Source organism: Eschrichtius robustus, chromosome 11 (genome assembly GCF_028021215.1).
Source record: "Eschrichtius robustus isolate mEscRob2 chromosome 11, mEscRob2.pri, whole genome shotgun sequence".
Lineage (NCBI taxonomy): Eukaryota > Metazoa > Chordata > Mammalia > Artiodactyla > Eschrichtiidae > Eschrichtius > Eschrichtius robustus.
In genome coordinates this window covers 111,415,976-111,433,220 of record NC_090834.1, presented here as the reverse complement: position 1 = coordinate 111,433,220, position 17,245 = coordinate 111,415,976, and the positions used below count along the sequence as shown (strand labels likewise).

Genomic DNA, 17,245 nt, shown 5'->3' with positions numbered 1-17,245 from the left:
CATCTGACATCCTCTCCTGCTACGGGGCTGGGCCGGCCTGATGACCTGCAGCATCTCTGGCCAGCATCTCGTTCTGGTGCCTGGGAAGAGCGGTTACACCAGCAACAGCAGGCCTCCCTGTGTGAATTGTTGAGCAGGAAACACGGCTGTGGGACGGAGTTTCTGCCACATGCTTAAGTCAGCCTTGGGTCATCCCAGTGGGATTCAGGCCTGGCCGGGAAAAGGCTAGTGGGGAAAGTAGTAGATCAGCTGCTTTCTATCATTTTGGCCTTCCGGGTGATACCAGGGGGAAGCATGGGCTGTCCTGGGCCTGCCTGAAGCTGCATTCCAGCCTCTTGCCACCCCTGGGCCTTGCTCTTGGTGTGCAGGTGGCCCACACCCACAGCCTGGTGTGATCGGCCCCTCCTGCCTCCCAGGTGGGCCTCAGAACCTTTATTCCTGTGGTTCCACCTCTGTCTGGAATGTTCTCCTCTCCCTCTTTCCCTCTCCAGCCTCTCAACCCACTCACTCTTATTCATGCATTGGTCCTCCTCCTACAGGAAGCCCTCCAGCCCCCTTCTAGTTCACACAGCACTATATCCTACACATTTGTGTGATGGTTGGATTCATATTTATCTTCCCACCTGCCAGGTGTATGAGTTTCCTGGTGCTACTGTAACAAATGACCACAGAGTGAGTGGCTGCAAACAGCGGAAATGTATCCTCCCCCAGTTCTGGAGCCAGAAGTCTGAGATCAAGGTGTCGGCAGGGCAGCGCTCCCTCCAAAGGCTCGGGGGAGGATCTTCCCTTCCATCTTCCAGCTTCTGGTGCTTGCCAGCGATCTCGGTGCTTCTCGGCTTATGGCGGCATCCCTCCTGTCTCTGCCCGTCTTCACACGCACGGCCTTCTCTCCCCTGAGCCTCTGTCTCAAATCTCCCTCTCTTTTCTCTTCTAAGGACCAAGTCATTGGTTTTAGGGCCCTCACTAAATCCAGGACGATCTCTTCTTGAGCGCCTTAACTAATCACATCTGCAAAGACTTCATTCCCAAATAAGGTCACATTCACAGATATGGGGGGTTGGACTTGAACATAATTTTGGGATCCACATTCAACCCACTACCCCTGACATGTCCACAAGGGCCAGACTGGGTCTGGTTTGTTCCCTCCAAAAATGCCCAACATCCATTCCATCACCTGACACTTCAGGTGAAGTAAGGTATTCAGTAAGGAAGGGCTGCGTTAATTTATGAATTAACGTGGTAGCTTAACCATTGGCCCCAGTTGCTTCTAAACTTTAGTTCTAGGCCAAAACCCAATCCCAGTGGAGCAGGGAAGAAATGGAGCTGTTTGACTTGTCAGGGTCACATCCCAGCCGGGATCCTGAGAGCCCGGCTGAGGCCATCTGGTCTACCCCAACAGTCCTTGTGTTCAAAATTAAAATGCCTGCAATGAGCCTTCCCACGTGAGACAGGGCAGACAGACCCACCCCAGGGCCCCACCTGCTCTTGTATCTCGGCTGCCCGGGCCCGGCTTCCTGTGGCTTCAGGTTTACAGCTCCTCCAGGATCAGACACCACTGCCAAGGGAGCTTGTTCAGTGACTGACAAATCCTAAATGCCAATTGTCATCGCTGGGACCTGCTGCCTTGTGGACCCAAGCAAAGTGCAGCCTTCTCTGTAGGCCCATCATGGGGCCACAGTTAAGGCCACTTGAGGCCTGGCCACCTGCGGTCTTGCCAGGCAAGCACCAGGAGTGTCTTCAGGCCTGCCAGTGGGGCAGGGACTCTGAGGCCCTCTCTGCAGCCAACTGATTTCCCACCATACGCCTGCCTCGCTCCATGTCTATTCAGCACACTCTTTCCTGCCGTGTGCATGGGGCTATTAGGGAGTGAAAAGATGGAAACCTTGCACGGTCTCTACCGTGTGGCTCCCAGGAGACTTACAACACGGGGTTGTGTCTCCCAGTGTTGATGTGGTTCTATATGGATACCTCCTGATTCCATGGCAGCCCAGCCCCCAGGTAGACGGGCATCTATGGACATCTCTTGCATTCCCCAAGGCAGCCAAAAGCCTGTACTCCATCTTTGCATGAACTCGATAAAGGTGCCTGCCCCTTCCTCGAGGCCCTTTACTTCCAGCTGAGCCAAAATCACCGCAATAAACATATGGGTCTATGATGGCCATGATATAATGGTATCCCCCATAGTTGTACTGTGCACAACCTGAGCAACTGTACTTGGCTGGGCTGAATGGCCACCCCCTTTACCTTCCACAGCTCCTGTTAGAAGAAACTGCCAAAGGAGGGTACATTTGGGGTACATTAAAGTGCTCTCCTGCCCTGTTCAGAAAACACATTTGAAGAGAGCACAATGGGATTACATTTTTTTTTCATTAACAAACACAGTTAGAATCTTACCAGGAGTAGATGTTATGCCATGTAGGGAGATTCAGAGAGAAAGGGGCATGATGTTTGCTCCCAAGGAGGCCACAGGTGATGGCTTTGAAGGTGAGAAGGGCCCCATCAGAGGCTGGGGCAAGGCTGGAGGGAACCCCCGTGGAGAGATTATGTGATGGCCCCTTGTCAGGAGGGCTTGGGTGGACGTGGCCGGCAAAGGGAACGTGGAACAGAGGCAGTGAGGTAATACGAGGACGTGGGTAAATTATAAGGCCAAGTTGAGGGCGTTTCAGGGGAGTGAAACTGAGCAAATGGAGGAGACTCGGCCATGAGGCTGGGCTGTGATTGGGGTCCAAGGCAGGGGGAAGATGCAAAGCAGGGTGGGCGTGATCACTTTTGGGTTGGGCTGTCTGCGTCCCTAGGCCCCGTCCCCAGGGACCAGGTGGTGGTGGCTTCTGCGTGCACAGCAGGGGGTGCAGCATGGGGACCGTGCAGGTGCCGAGGTCCTGCCCCAGTGAAGTCAGATCTCGTGCGTTGGGGCTGCATCTGGAGGGCAGATCTGCTCAGGCGGGACCAGGGTTGGCCTGGGGCAGAGGTTCAGGCGGCCTCTGGTTCTCGGGGCTTCGGCGCATCTCTGGCGGCAGCACACAGAAGCCACGTCTTCCGGATGCCGCGGCTGCTATCCTGAGACGGTTTTTAGGTTCATAAAGCAGCCAAAAGAGCCCCTTGGGAGATTCTCACCTGGGGAAGGACCCGCCCTGAGGTCTGGACTGTGGGATTTCCCATTCTGATCCCATGCGGGTGGTCGGGCCATTCGGACAAAACTGGACGTTTGCTCCTGTTTTAAGGGAATGACTCTTGGGTTGGAGTTTCCCATCGCTTTTCAAGGACTGCTACCCAGATTGTAGGTTTCTAACAGCCCGGAACTGCCTTTCCCGTCCTGGGCGGAGCCAGCTGCGTGCAGCAGGCCCTCCACAATGCGGAGCTGCCCTGCCCTCTGGGGACCGTCGCGGAGAAACCCTGCGGTCTTCCTTTGGCCACTGCCACCGCCACCCCTGTTTTGCACGCCTGCGTTCATGCCCATTTTGCTCCATTTCACGTGGCCCCGTGCTGGGTAACCCCAGGAAGAGGTCACTGTCTCCTGGGGGGTTCGGCACACGGGGATGCCGACGAGGGCACCTTCCCCTGTTGTGAGGGCAGAGGCACTGCCCTCGCTTGCTCCTCAGAGCCCCTGCGAGGCAGGAATTACTGCTCCCACACTGCAGATAGGGAAACTGAGGCTCCGAGAAGCTAAGCTGGTGAATGCCCAGGTCGGGATTCAAACCCAGGTCTGTCTGTGAATGAAGGTGAGATGGGGTCATGATGGGCAGGGGACCGGGGGCTGTTCAGATACTGAACTAATGCAGGAGAGGGGAGTTCAAGCTGCCTTTCTTCAGATCAGAGACTAAGGAGTCAGGTGTTTTCTCAGTGAGCAGGATGACGTAGCCACACAGCACAGGGGTAAGACAGGCAGCCATGAGCAAGTCAGGAAGTTCTTCAACAAGTCAGGAACCGCTGAGAGGCTTAAGAGGGGACTCAGGAGAGGGGCTCTGCCATTAGCCTGGGAGGGGTCCTTACAGGAGGAGGAGGGGGTCGGCACATGCAAACGATGACCCCGCTCGGGACTGTTTTCTGTTCTTAACACGTGCTGCGTACCTGGGCTCCGATGGATTGCTTTGCTAACTCCTGCTGAGGTCCTCAAGGCGTGCCTTGCTATTATTCCCATTCTGCAGAGCGGGACCCTGAGGCTCTGAAGGTCAGAGTGACCTCGGGGCCAGAGCAAAGCCGGGATCTCAGCTGAGCTCTGCGTGACGCTAATGCCTTCCCTCACCCACCACGGTCAGTAGGGAGGGAGTCAACCAGTGGCCGGCCAGCCACACTGCCCCTAACAGGTTCCCCGGCCTGGGGGACAGCTGGAGGGTCCAGCTGAAGGTGTCGGGCTTGCCTGCCAGGCGGGCGGAGCCGGCCCACGGTGAGGCCACGAGAGGGGAGAGCGGGACAGGGTCACCTTGGAGCTGGGCAGAGGCAGGCGTCGGGGGCCACATGTGTCCCCACGGGGGCAGGCATCATCTTTCCAGAGTTTCAAGGGGCCCCTCCTGCAGGGGGACGTGCAGGAGCAAAAGGCGTGGCTTCAGCAGCCGGGCCCTTGGAGGCCTCTCGCTGGAGAAGCAGGAGGAGCAGGTGGCGGGTTTGCACCTGCCCGGCCAGGGCGCCCTCAGGCTTGAGAAGTTCAGAGGTGGGGAGAAGGGGTGGTGGGGAGACAGTTGTGTCTGCATTCTGGTCGGGGAAGGCATGGGATGGAAAGGCGGACAGGCCTGGTGGAGGGTCCGCTCACCCCAGAGCCCCGCCCAGCCAGCCCCTCCCCTTCCGCTCCTGTGGTTCCCGGGTCCTGGCTCCCCGCCAGCCGGTTCCCGATGGCGGCAGTTAAAGCAGTGGCTCCCTGGGGCTCTTTGGTTCCACCGCAAACCGTGGGTATCGCCCCATCTGACCTCACTGGAATCTCAGGAGGCCCGTGGCTTGTTCTCACCACGCTGTGATGTGAGGGGAAACAGGTTCAGAGAGCTCGGTCACCGACTGAAGGCCCGGCCAGCATGTGACCTGCCCACGGACTCCCAGGCCTAGACCCCTGGCCAGGCTTCAGCCCTCGGCTGCTGGGCCATGGGGGCTGAGCTCCGGACCTGGGGCTCCCTGTACTTGGCAGGCTGAGTGAGTGCCCAGGGACTGAACCCCGGCCCAGGTTCGGAGACTACCCTGGACAGGTCATCCTGGATTGCGTGGTCTGCCTGCTGTCAAGGTGTGTGTCCCTCCGAGCTTTCCTGGAAGGCAGGGTCACGCCCACGAGTTCCTTTGTGCGGCACCTCATGCAGGGGTGGAGGGCTCAGCAGTGGCCCGGGACACCTGTGTGTCCTCCGGCTGCGTCCCCCACCTCTCGGAAGCTGCCCCGCCTCGTCCGTGCTGTGCGACGTTCTCAGCTGCCGCCCATCGCGCTGTCCAAGCTCCCCGGCCCTCCTCCTCCCGGGCCACCCTACCTGGGTTGCGGTGCTGCTCCCAGTTGGCTGCAAGCGGGAGCCACGTGCTTCCTGCAGGTGGCGAATCCAGGGCTGGGCGAAGCTGACCTTCAGTCGTCTGGGACTTCGAGCCCGTCCCACCGTTCGCCGTCTGCATCCCCAGGCCTCCCCCTCCAGGACAGAGAGGCCTGCGGAATTCTTGGGGGCCCGCCCGCCGGGGCCCTTCCTCCTCACCCTGCCCTCCCACGCCAGCCCCTTAGGACCCTGGAGAAAGCGTCTCCGGGCTGCCTCCTGCCCCTCCCCCTCCCCCTCCCCTGCAGCGGCGCTCCCCGCCCCCTCCGACTTACTTCCGGGGCAGCAGGGAATCCTAGAGGGATGCAGCCCCCGGAAGGTGGGCGGGGTGCCGGGAAGTCCAGCTCGGTCCTGCACCCGGTGCCGCGGGCGGTTGATCACGTGGCGACGCGCCCATACTCTGGATGGTGGGCGGCTTTGGCCACCGAAGCAAAGTTGGAGCTTTGGGTTTTCTTTCCTTTAAAAAAAAAAAAAAAATTCTGTGCCAAGAGGCAGCTGGTGTGGCTTTAGACTGTCTCTCCAAGGGGGGAGCCTGCAGCCCCCTTTCTCCCCATCCCCACGGCACGCCACCCTCCAAAGGAGGCCGGGTTGTCAGTGGCTTCCGTGTCACTGGAGTGACCTGCCCCCGCCCGCCGGCCGCCCCCTCCGCCAGCCTGCGGTTTCTCCGTGCGGGATGACGCCCGGCCGCCGCCGCCGCCGCCGCCGCCGGTGGCATTGTGGGCTCCGCGGAAGACCGAGGGGGGCCCGCGTTCCCCCGGAGCAGAGGGAGGGGTCGCCGCGTCTCCGGGTGCCTGCGGCTGCAGGGAGCACAAAGAACGTGATGTTTTTTTAAAGCCCTTCGAGAAGAAGAAGAAAAAAAAAAAAAAAAAGCCTGCTGCCTCCTGTCTGCTCCGGCTGATTCCCGTGCGCTGCCCTGGATGCTGCCTCCGGCCCGGGCTCCGTAACGCGCGGCCTCCAACGTGCCCGCGGGCCACTTACTTTCTCTGCTTTCCGGTGCCCAGAGCCAGCCCGCGCTGCCATCACCATGTATGACTCCTGCCTCCTGCTCGCTCCCGCTCTGCCTCTGCCCGGCCCCCCCCTCCGAGCCCGCCTATCCCGTTAGCCTGCCCCCCAGCTGCCTTCGCTCCTCCTGCACCCGGCTCGGTTGCCTCCATGCTGCCTGGATCCGGCGAGCTGGGGTGATTAATTGCCTATGATGATGAACGTCCCCGGTGGAGGTTCGGCCACGGTGATGGTGACGGGCTACAGTAATGGGCGCTATCCCCGGAATTCTCTCTACAGTGACTGCATCATCGAGGAGAAGACCGTGGTCCTGCAGAAGAAAGACAATGAGGGCTTCGGATTTGTGCTCCGCGGGGCGAAAGGTAAGAGCGCGGCTCCCAGCCTGGATACATCCACATATGTGTGTGTGTGTGTGTGTGTGTGTGTGTGTGTGTGTGTGTGTGTGTGTGTGTGTGTGTGTGTGCACGCCTGTAGAAAAAATGTTCCCCAGCTCAAAAAGAAGCCCTTTTCCTGGGGGTACTCGGTTGCTAGACAACCATGTTCTTTAACATTCTGCTTGTTAAAACATCGGGGCTTCCTTTAGGAATATTTTTAATTTTCTGTACACAATATTGCTCTCTCTCTCTCTCTCCCCCCCGTCCCTCCCTCCCTCCCCCCATTCTTTTTTTTTAAATTCATGGGTTTCATCTATGTTTCATGGTTTAGTTCAGCCTGATTGTGGCTGGCTTCGGAGCTCCTGGTCTCAGACGCCCAGAATTACCCGGTCCCGAGTTTCGGGCACCTCAAAACTGCCCCGTTCTGGGAGTGGGCTCCAGCTCCGAGTGCGGCAGGCGTCCGGGTGCCCGCCTCTAAGGTGACTTTGCAAGATGGTCCCCTCCGCCGTGGCCCAGCCGGCAGCATACATGTCACGTGGCCTGCAGTGAGGGCTCCAGGAACATGTTCCACGGCAGTGCACCCACCGCCAGCCCTGAACTTGGGGTCTTCCCTTCCAGAATAAAACAAAATGGCATCACCTCCCCGTGAGAGGAGACATCTGTGCCCGGCGTGTGTGGGGAAACCATGTGCAAGTTTGATCTCGGAGCCTCCGTGCCACGCTGGGGGTCCCGCACCTGTGCTGGCCCGGGAGGCCTCCTTCCCCGGTGGCAGCCCCACCTGCTCAAGGCTCGGGCTGCCCTGACAGCAGCTCGTCCAGAGGGAGGGAGAAGAGATACATCTGTCCCCGTGTGTGTCCATGACTGTCTGTGTGATGTCTCCCCTCCCCCGACCGAGGCCGTCTTCCTCTTCCCACCTGCCACCCCCGGCCTCACATGACCACCCAGGAAAGTCCACCTCTTCCCCTAGAGTTTCCCTCTGCAGCTCTGGGGCCCAGAAGCCGACGCTGGCTCTGGTGAGGAGGGGGTGCCCAGCCCTCCCGTGGACGCTGGCCGCAGAGTGGCCACAGAGGGCCGGGCTCCCAAGAGAGAGAATTCATAAGCGGATTCCAAATCTGCAGCCACCCACTGGGTCAGCGTTCTGTTCCGTCCACGCTCCGAGTTGAATTCCCTTGGTTGCGAGTCTACGTAGATGTAAATTTGGCAAGCGGTTCAGTGTGGTGTTTCTGTAGCTCCATGTGGTTATGGGGGGAACTTTTCCATTTATAGAACTGAAAATGTTTAGTCACTGATGCTTTTAAAGAAAATGACAGGCGTGTACATACAGACATGGACAGGGGAGCACGTTATCCTGTGTTTTCAGCGCAGAGGCCAAGAGAGATGTTGGTGGCACCAAAATGCAGTTGGCTCCGTCGCTTGAGTTGGTGTTGACCCGTGACCAGGAGTGTCAGCCCCTTCCCAGGGGAGAGCTGGCCTGGGCCACCCACTTCCCACGGAGACACAAGGGCCTGCTTTCTCCCAGGGTCCCGTGGGAGGCCTGGGCTACCAACTTGGAAACATCTCCCAGGCTTGTAACGAGGTATATACCTTGTCTTCCCAGCGGATACGCCCATCGAAGAGTTCACGCCAACGCCAGCGTTCCCAGCCCTGCAGTACCTGGAGTCCGTGGATGAAGGCGGGGTGGCATGGCAAGCCGGACTGAGGACTGGGGACTTCTTGATTGAGGTAGGGACAACGGTGTTCATATCTTTCTGCCTGGGGAGAGTGCCGACTCTCGTGGGGTTGGGGTCTGTGGTCTGGCAGCATGGTCATTGGGCCAGATCTGGGGGCACGCATGGAGGCTGCCGTGGGCCGGGGTTGCTTGGTTATTTCCACCCGCGGTGGATGCCATTTTCTGAGGACTGTGCGTCGGGATTGTCTTTGAGACTTTGGCTTTATCTCTTTGGAGGCTTGAAATGTATGTAACTTGGCCGTTGGTCTCGAAGTAGGAGGTAGACGGAAGAGAAAGATGGTTGCCGTGACGTCGGGGACACGCGTGGATCTGTGGTTGTGACTGTACGAATAGACCCAAGAGGAGCCATGGCCCATTCTTGTGTCACGAGGGCAGGCTGGAAACCGCTTTACCATGGCTCTTGCTCACATGAGGTCTGTAGCGTTGGTGGCTGAGAGTCTTGATTTTTAAGTCGAAGTAACTGACCGGTTGGATGGATGATGGCCTTCCAACACCAAGGAGCCTGGGCAAGGTGGGTGGCTGGAGTTGATGGTACAGAAAGGAAACTTTTAAACTCAGATGCTGGGAAAACTAGCTCTTGCTAGTAGGTGAAAGGAGGGAGGGTCCTCTTCATGGAAAAAGTCTCACTAGACGTGCGTGCCCGGCTGCTTCAAGCCTCACCTGGAGTCGCCATGTTGGTGTGTCTGAGGTACCAAGCTGCCGGCACACTTGAGCTCCCCGCCTTTTGCAGGTTGAGGTGTTGCTTTCAAAGGAATGTGTTACTCTTTGGAAATACCAAGAATGAAAGACTATGTTATACCTCGAAAAAATTACTTTTAAGAGGCTTGGTAAGCTCAGATGGCCCCCGTTGGGAGTTCATGTTTCTCGCAAGGGCGTTCCTTGGGGCTAACCCTCAGCCCTGTCTCATCTGCTCTGGAAATCCACCTGTAGGTGGAAAGAATGGGTGCTTGGTGTCCAGCCGGGCACTCAGTGCCTCCGCCGTGGGGCCAGCCAGACGCTTGTTCGTTCTGGAAAGGAGACGATCCAGGCCGTGGCGAAGTGGCCACGTGAAGCCGTTTCTCTCCATGACGCCTGACCGTCCACGGGCGCTGTTTTGAGCGGCAATTTTGCTCACGATCTCCTTGGTGTTTCTGAAGACCGTTAGAGTGATGGAAATCCGGAAGGAAAGATACTGTTGGAGGAGCGAGAGCCAGGTAAAACAGAGAGGGTGCTTTACCTTATACCAGGCATCGTGCGTCGGTCTCCCTTTATGTGCTGAAAGACGTACTTAGATTACTACTGACCAATCAGAGCCTGGCTCAGATGAAGAACTGCACTCCTTTGGATTCTTCTCCACTGAAACTGTGGGACGCGTACCCAGCACGGTGGAGACTGAAACCCACTGTGGTTTCATGAGTTAACTGGATTTGTAACCTCATGAAAATGCAGAGAGACTGGGTTGAATCATCCTCTGTAGGTTGCGGTTGTGATGTAAGTCCCCTTACCGTGTGTGTGTGTGTGTGTGTGTGTGTGTGTGTGTGTGTGAGAGAGAGAGAGAGAGAGACAGAGACGGAGAGAGAGACTCCGGTGCTGTTGCTGGTTCTCGGTTTTAAATAATAAATGAGGGCTGCAGATGCAGGAGCATCCCTGGTTGTTAGGCTCATCAGATTGTTTCCTTGATAAACTAGTCAAAAAGAGAAGCGTGGGACGGCCGCGGAGCGTTTGCTGAGCCCACCCCTCTCCCGGGAAGCAGAGCTGCGCTCGGTTGGCGGACGTGTCCACGGCGCACGCCTGGGCCAGGTAGAGAAGGCACGCCACCTGGTCGGATGGATGGAAGGCTCCATGGAAATTAGGAGCGTTAAGAGTTTCTGCCCTTCTGTTTTCCAAGCACCTCCTTTGACATTGCTTTTAACCTCTGCTATGCAAACATATTTGTCCTTCTGGAACAGCTTTTATATTCTGGGTAGCCTCTGAATTCCAGGATTCCAGGAATGACTGGTCCTGAGCTGCCTTAAGGTTATGTTTGTCTTATTAAATGTCTCAAATGACCTGAAGGAGACGTGGGCCCAAAACAGCCCCAGGCCCTACAAGGCTGCTCACCACGGGTCCTACTCTAATGGTGGGCCGGTTGGGGGGTGGGGGACCCTGGGAACCTCGCTCCTCCCAGTTCATGCCAAGGCTGCCTCATGGGGCTCAGAAATTCTCCTTTAGGAGCTTGGGTGTAAAAGACTATCTCCACTGAGTTGTTCTCCTAGCTACTGGATTCCGCCACTGGAATAGTAAAATCATTTATAGCCTTATAGGTGCATGTTTTTTCCAACGGAAAATTTTTCTGTGTTTTTCAGTGAAAAGCTTCAACCTTGGAGGGATTGTTTTAGACAGACTCACATGTCTTAGGTGGATCTTTGTTTTGACCGGAAGCCATCCTGGAGGCTGGGGTTTCTGGGCTCTTGGTTAAGTGCACGGTCCTGTTTGGAAGCTGCCCCGAGGGCGGGCAAACTGTCCACATCTCCCCACATTCCCCCCCCACCCCCGCAAGCCTTCCTTTCTCTTTGCCATTGGAAAGGAACTCAAAGCGTGTCCGATTTTTATTTTCACTTTAAAAACGCATGCTGCAGTGTGAACTCTGGGACCAAGGGGCAACTTGTGAAGTGAATGTTCACTCTTCAAAGTCTTCAGCAACTACTGAATTTCATTTTTCCTTCTTGGACTTTGTCAGAACACACACACACACACACACACACACACACACACACACACACACACACACACACACACACACACACACACACACACACACACACACACACACACACACACACACACACACACACACACACACACACACACACACACACACACACACACACACACACACACTCTCATCTTGCCGACATTGACCCTGTCAGGGAGGGTTTCCTTTGTGCGTGCATTTCTTAGGTGCCCGCCCTCTAAGATGTGTATCTCTCTGCCTTGCCCTTGGGCAAGGGATCTGTTCTTTTGTGGTTGGTATTGTTTCTTTGTTGACCACGCCCCTCCCGCCCGCCAAAAAGCCAAAGGTTTGAATGAAGTTCTGTGGAAAAGGCTATCTTCCACGATGAAATAGATGGGCTGTGGTGTGCCAGCAGGTTGTCATGTAATCTCATCTCAGGGGTGGAGAAGAGGAAGTGGGCGCTCCGTGCATGGAGACATTCGAACAGGTGGCTCCATAGACCGAGTGTGTTTACCATTTTCAGATCAGCTTGATGTGCCAGAGTCCCCCGGATGGCTGATGACACTGAAGCTTCCCCAGAGAGCTGTTAGGGGCAGTGGGAGTGGACAGAGTGGGCGGTGGGCTCTGAGTGTCCCTTTGGGGACCTGGGGGCGGCGGGGAGTGACCCTCAGAGAGGTGGGCCGGGGGCAGTGACAGCCCAGAGGGAGAAGCAAGCGGGGGAGTCTGGGCAAGTCTTCTTCCTGTGCGGGTCAGATTTAAGGTTGGGGCCTCCATCAGCCAAGAATGAGTAAGGACCAAAAGGAAACCCAGTTCAGACTGGTTTAAATAACAGTGAGACTTCTCGTAGAGATGCAGTTGAAGTTTAGGGGCAGAGTGAGCCTCAGGCACAGTGTGTTGAATACTCCGTCTGCTATTTCTTTGAGATTATCTCGGTTCAGGCTCCTCACCCCCAGGAGGTGGGGCAGGAGAGGCCGCTTACCAGGAGGAGTCGTCAGGAGGACGTGGATGTCACGGGGGACAGTTTTGCATGGAGTAATTAAGGAGACTGGAGGCGGGGATGTCATTCTGACTCCTGCAGGGACTCAACAAACTGGAGTGCCCGTCGGCCTCACCCAGTGAAAGCCGGCTGGGCACGAGGGTAACCTGCAGCCCTTTCAGAGACACCGAGACCTGGGCCCAGCCCACACCTACAGAATCGGAACCACGAGGCGGGAGCATCAGTGACGCCGCCGGGGGTTCCGCTGGGCAGGAAAGGTGATGACCGGCTGGCCTCATTGTTCTGGCTCTTTGAACATCTTAATTTAGCATTCTAACAAAAAAATAGAAGCAGGCACCGCGCTGATCTCGCTGGCTTTCTTCCACAAGCCTCCCCATTTGGAAACTCGAGTTTTGTTTCTTGCATTACTTTCGTAAACTAAAATATCCTGTATCTCAAGAATTGCTCGTAATACAACTAAACCGTAAACATCAAAAGAGCAAACAACATTGACAACAAATACAACCAAAGGCCCGTGTCCTTATTTGTAGTCATCGAGGGTGTATCTGCCATGCACTGCAGTATCTCATCCGACCCTCACGATAATCCTGTAAAATAGCATCAGTATTATCCCCATTTTACAGATGACGAGACTGAGGCACAGAGAGATTAAATCACTTGCCCACAGTCATGCAGCAGGTGAGCTGGGATTCCAACCCAGGCTGTCTGAGTCAATAACACCACAGCTCAGAGATGCTAGGAGATGTTTTGATGGGCCAGATGTATACATGGGCACAGAGTAAGAAGAAACAGACAATGAGAGGCCAATTTTTATTTTCAAATTAGCAAACACTTTTTTTATTACTATACCTGTCACTGGTGACAGCACTCCTAGGTTGCCATGGGAAAGAATAAATTGCCATAAACTTTTTAGAAATTGATATGGCAGTATGTAATAAGAACCATAAAGCTGAACCAGGAATTTTACATCTAGGAACCCATCCTAAGGGAATGATCTAAAAAACAAAAACAAAACAAAAAAACAGGCAAAGATCACAGTGCAGCAAAAAGAAAGGGGTGGAGGTAGAGGGGAATGGTTAAGGGGACACCATGCATCTGTTGTGGATTTATAAGAAAGCATTAAAAATTATGCTTGCAAGAAGTTCTTACTACCAACAGGAAACGGTTACCTCATATTTGGTGAGGAGGGCAGAATTAAAGTTATCTGCACAATGTCATCTGAATGATACCACCTCCCCCCAATATAAGCATAGGAAAAAAAGGAGAGAAAGTATTAACCCCTAGGTGATGGGATCCCGTGTGATCATTTTCTCTTTTGCAGACTTCTCTCTATTTCTCAGATTTTCTAGAATGACAATATTAATTTTTGACAGGGATTCATTTCACAAATGGAAAATGATTCCTTAGAAGAAGCCATCTCATGCAGACGAGCAATGTCTCAGCCTCCCTGGCCACAAGGAGTTACTGTTTGCTTTCAGGTCAACAGCACTGTTGTGGGCGTTAATTATTTTCCTAGGGCCAGCACGCCCAAACCTGATGAAGTACGGGAGACTCCCATGGTTTTTGTGATTGTTTTCTTAGTCCTGAAGTGGCCAATCTCGTTTTGTGTTAATTTTCCTAAATAGGTTTTCCCTTGCAATTAAAGCAGGCAGCAATATCCTTCCTCCTAGAAAAGTGATGCTTGAGTTTGCTAATTACCTTTTCCTCGTATTAAATACTTGCACTAAAGATGGCCTGGAACTGTTTTATAATCTCAGTTTGCATTGAAGTGAGGACGCTGAGGGATGCCCTGGTGTTTTCCTTAGAGACCGTTTGAGTCCCTTATACAATGTATGTCAGGCTGCTGCTTGGGAACCGGGACTTGGAAAATGTAACGCAGATCCTAGCTGCACGTTTGCCCAAACCATTACTTTCAACCCAGCTGGAGGTATGAACAGTTGTTACAACCTGGTGATAATCGGTCAGCCTCCCCAGCTTGAAAATTATGTATTACATGGAGGAGAGTAAATAAAGTCCAGGTAGTTCCTGATCAGCGGTTATGCACGTCATCAGTCAGCACACGCTTCCTGGGTCTCAGCATTCCCATCAGCAAATTGGGTGGTTGTGTGAATTAAGTCACCGGAGATGAACTACAGTCCCTTGGTGTATCCGCGGACGATTGGTTCCAGGACCCACCGCAGATGCCAAAATCCATAAATGCTCAGTGTCATAGTCAGCCCTCTGTATCCGAGGATTCAGTGTCCACAGGTGTGGAACCTGCAGATACGGAGGGCCAACTATATATTTATTGAAAAAAATCCGAATATAAGTGGATCCAGACAGCTCAAACACGTGTTGTTCAAGGGTCCATTGTACGTGCCGCCCGAACTCTAGGCACGTGAGCTGCTGTTAGCCCCTGTCTTGTTGGCTAGGAGATCATGCAGGGCTAGCGGTGCTGGGCATAGTATCCCATCCGTATTTGTTATTGATCATCATCTTGTCCTTCATCATCATTAATGGTGCCTGACTCAGAAGATGAAACCAATGATGATTAGCTGAACCAATAATAATAATAAGTCACACATAGAGAACAGACATGGTTGCCAAGGGGGAGGCAGGGAGGGGGAAGGAAGGATTGGGAGTTTGGGATTAGCAGATGCAAACTAGTATATATAGAATGGATAAAAAACAGGGTCCTACTGTATAGTACAGGGAACTATATTTAATATCCTGTGATAAACCATAATGGAAAAGAATATGAGAAAGAATGTATATATACATATAACCAAACCACTTTACTGTACAGCAGAAATTAACACAACACTGTAAATCAATTATACTTCAATTAAAAAAAAATAAGTCATAATGTTATAATAATGACAGGTGATTGATTGTTACCACTGTCGTTTCCAGCATGTAGCTGTTACAGAGCACACCCGCCATGGGCCAAGCACATACAGTCGGGCACTTCCAGCCAAGGGCACACTGGCTGTAGCTTCGTGGTGCCTGTCTGTGGAGGGGACATCAGCTAATGCAGACACCTACCCCGCCCCACCCCAAGCCCCAAATAGCCTTGGCAGGCATGCCTCCGGATTTGGCTTGAACCTCTTTTCCCCAGGCACTCACTGCCTTCCTTGCTCAATCCTATTTTGGCACGAGTCTGGCTTTTAGGTAATCTTGGAACTCCTGTTCATGATTCTCATTTCACCCTCTAGCAACAAATCCCAGAGACGAGGCCAGAGCCCTCTGTGGTCTCTGCGGTGCCAACATTCCTCTTCAGCCACACCACACCGCTCACTTTCTCTATCTTGCCTTCCAGGATATCATGAGATGCTTTGTCACATGTCCTGCTGGTGGCCTGTGTGGCCAATCTAGGAACTCTACCCACTGCCCTCCCCCGCAAAATTCTTAATATCTTATTTAAGACATTTTAAATGGGTATTTAATTCAATAACTAAGTTAAAGAGCAAATGCCAGATGTTAGCAGGAAGCTAGGGCGACTGGCGAATTCTTGACCTTGAATCATATTGATACTTTGGTGGTCAAGTTTTGTCGGTTTTATGTTAAAAGACAAGTAGGTTCCAGTGGCTGTCCTGGGTCCCTCCGAATGTGGAGTGTTTCTGTTCTGAAGCTCTGTGGCTTCTTGCTGTGCTGGTTTTGGGAAAGACCTGGGCCCCCTGGCTAGCTTGCCACTCCAGCTCCCCTGCTCCTGGGCTGCCAGCACCTGAGCTACTGTAGGAGGGGAGACTGTGGCCATCTTGACCTGCCTCTCCATCACCTTGCCGAGCCTTTGCTAAGGTCTAAGCTTCCTGCTATCTTCTCAGTGATGGTTGAAGAACATTCCTTTAGTAGCAAAAAAAAGTCAGCACAGAGGAGTCCGGCTGATTTTGTTGTTTTTGCCTTCAGAATATGTCAGTGCCCAGGGCAAACTGCTGTCATTAAAGTCTTTGCCCTCCAAGGCTCCTACCACTGGGGTCTTTGCTGTCCGAGGCCATAGCACTGGGGTCTTTGCTGTCTGAGGTTCCTAGCATTGGGTTCTTTGCTGTCTGAGGCTCATTGCACTTAAGTCTTTGCTCTCTGAGGCTTTAAAGAGGACACTGCTCTTGGGAAGCCCCTGGAAGGCTGGGAGCCTGGTCCCCTTTCCTGCATGTAGACATAGCCCCTCCTGTACCTAGAGAATAGTTCACTTTGTCCTCCATACTGACTGAGAACAGGTGGTCCAGGCTGAGGAGTAGCCCAGAATCCTGCCGAGAAGGTGGATGCGGGTGGCTTAGCTATTGCGGATCTGAAGTCTTGGCTCGTTCATTTTGGGGTTCTAATTTGAAGTATCAGTGATTTCAATTTCAGGCTAAAAAAAGATTCAGAGTCACTTCAGGGGACCACGGCTGCTGTGCTCAAGGCTCCGTGGGACTGGCAGATGGCAGTTCACTGGGTTGGATAGGGACGGAAAGGAGCCACGGTCAAGGGCACAGGCTGTGCAGTGTGATCTGGGTTTGAATCCAGGCTCTGTCACTTCTTCACTGTGTGAACTTGGGCAAATCCTTCATCTCTTGGCCTCAGTTTCTTAAACTAGATAAAAGTGTGTGTGAAGCATGCAGTTTCTGGCAGAGAGAGCTCTCAACAATTGGTTATAATTGTATAAATCATTTTTGCAACTTCATTCATTCACTTCTGCAGCATACATTGGGTGCCCACCAGGTGCTGGGCTGGCGTGTGCTGTTGGGAGAGAAGGCATGAATCAGACACAGTTCCTCGAGGCACTCACAGTCTGGAAGGAGGGCAAAGAGTAGGGTATGGTGAAGGCCCCAATTTAAATCAGGAAAAGGTCTTCATGAAAGAGGTGGTGTTGGCTCAATGCTTTGATAAGTCGGTGGGGTTTCTACAGGCAGAAAGAACTAAAGAGGAAGGGGTCCAGAGAAAGCTCAGGGGGTCAGGAACATTCAGGGGGGTTTGGAGAGTGGTCACATGTTGTAGAGCTGA

General features: G+C 53.9%; 1 protein-coding gene across 2 annotated transcripts in view; it reads left to right on the top strand.

Annotated features, from left to right (window-relative positions):
* Positions 1-17,245, top strand: part of SHANK2 (SH3 and multiple ankyrin repeat domains 2) — a 457,530-nt gene that overhangs the window by 303,858 nt on the left and 136,427 nt on the right. For both annotated transcript variants that reach the window (XM_068555086.1, XM_068555087.1), the window contains 2 exons: positions 6,774-6,856; positions 8,466-8,590. In XM_068555086.1, the coding sequence (XP_068411187.1) occupies positions 6,774-6,856; positions 8,466-8,590 (208 nt within the window). The remainder of the gene's footprint in view (positions 1-6,773; positions 6,857-8,465; positions 8,591-17,245) is intronic.